Genomic DNA, 7045 nt, shown 5'->3' with positions numbered 1-7045 from the left:
ATAAAGGATTTTGTAAAGGCGTTTTAAATTACGGAGAGATACTACAGGCCAAAAAATAAGTTTTCATTGTTAAGGTTTTGGGTTATTTCCATTCCATAGCATGTCTTCTTTCAGATTAGTGGAAACAAACCTTTAAAATACACATTTAGGTGTACATTGTACTACACTTTGTCTATTTTACATTTCTCCTACATTCACCAAACGTTAGCATTAGTTAATGCCTTCTTTGCATCTTCAAACAAGACAATTTTGTGTATATCAGTGTCATACATTTCCAAATTAATAACATTTTAGAAAACTTGTTACACATTAAATATTTGTCTTAATGTCAGTGATCAGCTGGGGAAGTCTTCATGTTGATATCTGTCTTTATAATGTCTATGTTTTACAATCCATATCTTTAACGTGAAAGAGGCTTTGTTCTCAGACTCTGAGACATAAAAGTCCACTTCAGCACTTGGAACTTTCCGTTCTATACACCTACAGCATATATCATATATTCTTCTTGATTTTGAAGCTTTTCACACAGGGCTGTTGTTCAAATATCACTTATAGCCTGATTTATGAAACATGTTATACCTTAAAATGTGGCAAAAATTGATATTTTTATGGCTGTGGCTTATTTTCTGGTTTATGGAGTGATAAAAAGAGAGTAGCAGCAGTGCTTCGGCTTCTGTGGGGAACAGTTCCCTGTGTGTGTGCGGTTAGAAGATGGCTGTCTCGTGTCAAACAATTAATCAAACTTTATTTCTAAAGCACATTTAAGAACAACCAGGATGACCAAAGTGCTGGACATTGACATGAAAAACTAAATTGACAGAATACAACACCAGACAAACACAACATACAGTTCTCATGCTGGATTAAAAGCCACGGAATAAAAATGTGTTTTTAGTCGTGATTTAAAAAGCAGAAAGGTGGCGGCCAGTCTGACATGAAGGGGCAACTCAACCTTGTTATTTGTTCACGCTGTGACTGTACACATCTCCTCTCTAAGCGTAGCTCCCATGGCGCCATTTTGATGCTATTAAGCCATCACCTCCCATTAGCATCCCATTGACTCCCATTCATTTTGACGTCACTTTGACAGGAAATAACTTTACATCTGAAGCGTTTAAAGACTCTGTTTGTCCGTTGTTTTTTTCTAAAGAAACATGACAATGTATAAAAGGCTCCATTACCTTGTGTCTCACGTTATGGCTCCGTAGCAGATGTTTTTGTAAAAATAGGTTAACGATTGTGTCATAACCACGCAACTCACTGTCACATAGTAGAGGTATTACCGTATAAATACATGTATGTGTATGTATACATGTATAGTACAGCGTAAGCTCGCAGACAGTTTGGACTTCCATTAGCTGTTTAGGTTTAATTACTAATGGGAACTGGCATGTTAGTTAGCAGTAATTAGCCTGTGCCTATGTTTATGTTAACTGGCATGTTAGTTAGCAGTAATTAGCCTGTGCCTATGTTTATGTTAACTGGCATGTTAGTTAGCAGTAATTAGCCTGTGCCTATGTTTATGTTAACTGGCATGTTAGTTAGCAGTAATTAGCCTGTACCTATGTTTATGTTAACTAGCATGTTAGTTAGCAGTAATTAGCCTGTGCCTATGTATTCAACATTCTACCTTCGTCTGCATGGGAATATGAGATTTCCTGCACGTACATAAGACTAAGCTTTCAGACAGGTGCTCATCCCGTCTTCAGCTCAGTTTGCAGCTGCGCAGTAACACTCAGCATCACAGGGAAAGAGCTTCTAACAGACTTCACTGGTCTCCGTCCAGGGCAATGGGGTCTGTTGGTCCATTTCTTTAACTGTCTATGTTATAAATAGGTTTTGCGATCAGATGACGTCACAGTTGCGCGTGCTAGCCTGACTCCGGCTACTGTATAACGCTCATTACGACATCTAACTTATCTAACTCTGGCGGATACGTGGAATAAGCTAAAGTCTCAATAAGTCGTGAGTGTGAATTTTAAGAAGTATAACTGTACAATAAGCATAACTGTGGTCATTTGTGCTTCAACCTGGATCATTTCTTTTCAGTTACATAATGAAATGGGCCTTTTTCTAATTCTGATCTTGACCCGCAGACAAAATAATAATTTCAAAAGACGACTGCTTTGAGAAAAAATGAATCTTTTCATCAGGGTCACTGATGTGTAATGTGGTAGGTTCTCGGACAGAGAAGGGCAGAATTGAATAAGATAAAGATGGGAAGGACACGACATAGAAAATTTCACTATATCTCACTTGTTGGTTCACACCATGACGTCTACTACCCCTGGTGCTCGTACTGAATTAGCTTTGGCAGCAGAACCATGTCCGCCTGGGGAAAGGACAGGAGTGTGTGTGTGTGTGCGTGTGTGTGTGTGTGTGTGTGTGTGTGTGTGTGTGTGTGTGTGTGTGAGATGAGGTCGCTGCAATGAGACCTGAGCGTTAGACAGACAGTATAAATGTAGTGGAGAGAAACAACCTCTTTGTCCTTTGAACGTGGTAAATATATTGCAGCTTTTCGTCCTCTGAGCCCCTGTGCGACTCCGTCTTTAATCCCCCACCAGACGGGAGGATGAAAGGAAGCAGAGGGGGGGGGGGGGGGGGGGGGGGGGGCGAGGGTGTGCTACACAGAAACTGGGAAAAGAAGGGAGATTTACAAACAGCGAGTGCAGCAATAAGCAGGTACAGAAAATAGGATTCAGGGGGAGTTAAGTAGGGACAAAATGAGCTATAGTAGGAGACAGAGACGGTGACTTGGTAAGGGGGGGCGGAGGGAGAGGGGGGGGGGGGGTTGCTTCTGGGGATCCAGCCCTGAATATTTTCTCAAAATCCCTGAATATTATAGGGCTTCAAATGTCTTCAACTTTGCGTCATTTCCCCTGAGTCTCTCTGACTGGACCAAATCGGTGGAGCAAAAGTTACAGTTACTGGGGAAATATCACTTCCTACTATATATATATATATATATATATATATATATATATATATATATATATATCATATTCATATTCCTTCCTATTCTCATACACTGGTTTTAAGATGTAGTATGTACGTAAACTGCACAGTGTGCACACCAATTCATATGATATCCTGCTCAACATTAGTTGTGTTCTGGTCTCAGAATAATGAAGACAGTTAAATATAAAACAGGTTGATTCTTTGCGTCTGCAACTATCACTTTTTCACCAAATGATGTAAAGATTTTTAGGCCTTTCATTATCAAATACATTGAAAATAGTGCATATAGCTGCCGTAAATGGGGCAAAAATCCCCCCCCCCCAATCAGGGTTGAGCCCGAATGTTTACAACATCTGGCTCCGCCCCTGTGCCTTGGCAACGAGTGTGTGTGTGTGTGTGTGTGTGTGTGTGTGTGTATGTGTGTTTGTTTGTATATATTTGTGTGTGTGTGTGTTTATGTGTGTGTGTGTGTGTGTGTGTATATGTGTGTGTGTTTGTGTGTATATGTGGGTGCGTGTGTGTGTGTGTATATGTGTGTGTGTGTGTGTGTTTGTGTGTATATATTTGTGTGTGTATGTGTGTATGTGTGTGTGTGTGTTTGTGTGTATATATTTGTGTGTATGTGAGTGTGTGTGTGTCTGTGTGTGTTTGTGTGTATATGTGGGTGCGTGTGTGTGTGTGTGTGTGTGGTGTGTGTCACTGAAACTTCACCAATTAGCTTCCCCAACCATTCTCTAAGCGTGCAGTTAAACAGCTTAAATGTTGAATTTTGTTTTCTCCTCTTCAGTCATGCAACATCTTTTAATCCGTGTCTTATTAGAGAGAAAATGTAAATGTTCACGCTCCAGAAAACGTAACGCCAATGTCAGCAATAATTGGAAGTTTTTTCCTCAAAGTACAACTTTGTAAAGACGGGGCGCTGTAATGAATTTCCGATCAGATAGCAACACAAAAGGTGCAGAAAGTGACCTTCTCTCTGATTGGGTTAGATCTGGTCGTCTCTGCGAGGCTCGACAGAATCTGCTGCAAAGACGACGCAGAGATGAGGTCTTTCAGATACCAGTGTGAGCTTTGTAAGGTCATTATGTCTTATGATGTTCTCTCAGGTGGAGACCAGGTGAGGTCAGCAAAAGACAGCGTTAGAGAGGTAGATGAAGGCCAAAATCTATTATTCCCACGGAAGTTAACAAGCTGTTGAAGGCCGCGCTTGATGAATGTTGCAAAAAAAAAAGTAATGTGCATTTATTCATGCAATATCAGTGTATGTGTTACCAAAGAGGTCCCGGAACTAGAGCTGTAACAATTGCAAATGTTGCTGTACAGTTATAGTCTCAGAAATAATTGCGATTAACAACATAATGGTCTCTTTTAGTCAAATTTAAAAATCTGTTTCATTTATTTATTCATTAATATTAGTATAGATTTTGAATGAATACATATTTTGGTAATATGTCATTGTCATGTGACCCAGATAATGTATTAACACAAATACGCGGCCTGTGAAGTAAACAACAACTCTTTATTGTGAAACATGTTTTCTAACTGTGTCCCCCATCGTCGTTTTTGTTGCTAGGCACCTGTGTTGGGGCCAAGTGCCAACAACTAACAGTTGAAATAATAATACAAATAAATAGTCCAGACAATAAACACGTGTCTTATTACAGTTTTGGCATTTCTTAACAAAATCATCTATTACCTGTCTTACACTTTAAGACCGTGGCTAATGTCAGAAATTCTTTGCAGTTTAACAAAGAAACCGTTTTAATGCAAATAAATTGACAATAAGACAATAATGTAATAATTGTTACAGGCCTTGACCAACGGCCACTTTGCTCGTTTGAACGCCAAGATGTCTCTCTAACATGGGGGGGGGGGGGGGATTGTCTGGCGATCAAAGCAGAGAAAAGGGAGGTAACCTGGCCCCTTATGACCTCATTAGGGGCAAGATTCCAGCTCTGCCCATCTGAGCTTCATTTTCTCAAAGGCAGAGCAGGATACCAGGGCTCGGGTTACACCTATCACCATTTCTAGCCACTGGGGGGGCCGTAGACAGGCTGGGGGGGGGACTCATATTAATGTTAAAAAAAAACTCATGAAGTGACATTTTCAAGCCATCTTTTAAAGATGAAAGCAGGGTCCTGGGGCTCCAGGTCCTGAATGATTTTCCCCGAATCTTTTAGGTTTTTAAAGTAGCTTCAACTTTGTGTCATTTCCCCCTCAATCTCTGTCACTGGACCTGCAAATCAATTGAGCAAAAGCTCTGTTAGTGGGGAAATATTCTCTTTGTTGAGCTAAACTCCTACCCTACCTACTTTAGCATAGTAACATCAGACAATATTTGACTCTTTTTAGGTTGGCCGGAGGGAAAAGCAGGCCTAGTCATCCTCGATATTATTTGTGTTCCGGTTTCTCAGAATGATGAAGATAGTGGGAGAACAGTTTTCCTCAACAATTATCATGTTTCTCTCAATTAATGTACATGATTTTTAGCCATTCTATTATGAAATGGCTTGAATAATGGTGCATGCCACTGTTCTGCCCCCTAATCTCTTCACTTCCTGTCCTGTACACATCTTGTGTGTGTTGGTGTGTGTGTGTGTGTCTGTGTGTGTGTGTGTGTCTGTGTGTGTGTGTGTGTGGTGTGTGTGTAGATGTACCAGCACGGCAGGGATCTCTGCGAAAGCTTGTGGGGCGACGCCTTCTTGACTGTGGAGGATGAGCCGGAGGACGTGGGGGAGGCTGGAGAGGTCGGAGAGGTCGGAGAGGTCGGAGCGGGTGGAGCTGGGGGGGGCGGAGGCGTTGGCGGGGGTCGCCCCTGCGGCTGCCTGACCCTCAGTCCCTCAGACAAAGACGTGATGGCCGCCCTCAGGGCGCAGCAGGATGACCCAGAGGAGCTGGACACCACCAAGACGGGCCTGCCCCAGTACCGAGCCCCGTGCCAGACCAAGCTGCCCCTGCAGGCCAGGGGGGGCCGGAAGGGGAACTCTGTGCTGCGTAAGCGCTCCGTCGTCGTGGACGACGTGGAGGGCAGCGGGAGCGGCTTGTAGACACAAGTGACAGATAATATATTTAGAGGTTATTGTCTAGATCCTAATCCAGTCTCTTGACAGAGTTGTGACCTCGCTGCTCTAACTAACCACACAGACCTAAACCGTCACGCTCCACATGTAATCTCTGTGGTGTTAAATGATACTAGATAGACTCAAGAAACACCTGGGGCAGGTATTTAAAACGTAAATGTAAACAACCGGGATGTTTTTTTTAACCCTTGTGTTGTCCTCGGGTCAAATTGGCCCGTTGTCCTATATCAATGTTCTTTTTAATTCCCCAAAATAACATGATTGATTCCACCCAACGCTCTTTGCCAAGTACAAATCTCTACTTTCATTAATTTTGGGGCGTCTTGTTCAATTTTATAGCATTTGGAAAACAAATTGAAGTGTTTTTGAAATAATATTGAGTAAAAGTTGACATATTCCAGTCTGTGATTATCCATCAACATACATTCTTTTAATTTTAGTCTTAATAATGCCTTTAAATCTAAATAATGCCTAATTTCTGCTTTTCCTTATAGGTATAATTTCCTATAAATGAGGTTTATTGGCCATAAATTCCAAGAATAATTGTAAAACTAAAGTTAATAAGTTGGTGTTACATAGTGTTAAAAGTAAAAAAAATGACAAACATTGAAAAAAAGCTTCAAAAGCGTTCAAAAAAGGGACAAAAACATGAGTTGAAAACATCGATAAAAAGCGTTGATTTTCACTTTTGACCGGAAGACAACGCAAGGGTCAAATAAAAAGAAGCAATTACCATTTAAGATTTAAAGGCAAGATCCTCAATTCTGCAAGGTCTCTCTCACAGTAATTATAAATAAATTGATAACATCCCATAATGGCTGCACAAATGCTTTATTGCCAGCAAACAATATGAGGATTTTTCTTTCTTAAATACTTGTATTTGCTCTGTATGGCTCAGTGAACCACATCACTGACATTATGATATGAAGTGTGTGAAGTCGGGCACTAGGAAACATGAAGTCCTTCAGTATTAGCGCATGTTATCATTAACCAGAGTACTTTTCATG

General features: G+C 41.0%; 1 protein-coding gene across 1 annotated transcript in view; it reads left to right on the top strand.

The window, feature by feature from the left end:
- Positions 1–6212, top strand: part of rtbdn (retbindin) — a 16399-nt gene extending 10187 nt beyond the window's left edge. Inside the window, exon 6 of the mRNA XM_032537325.1 lies at positions 5610–6212. Coding sequence (XP_032393216.1) covers positions 5610–6005 — 396 coding nt within the window. The 3' untranslated portion in view covers positions 6006–6212. The remainder of the gene's footprint in view (positions 1–5609) is intronic.
- The last annotated feature ends 833 nt before the right edge of the window (positions 6213–7045 follow it).

This window comes from Etheostoma spectabile, chromosome 15, assembly GCF_008692095.1.
Source record: "Etheostoma spectabile isolate EspeVRDwgs_2016 chromosome 15, UIUC_Espe_1.0, whole genome shotgun sequence".
NCBI lineage: Eukaryota > Metazoa > Chordata > Actinopteri > Perciformes > Percidae > Etheostoma > Etheostoma spectabile.
The sequence above is the reverse complement of the archived record's forward strand: the minus strand, read 5'-3'. Positions and strand labels throughout refer to the sequence as shown.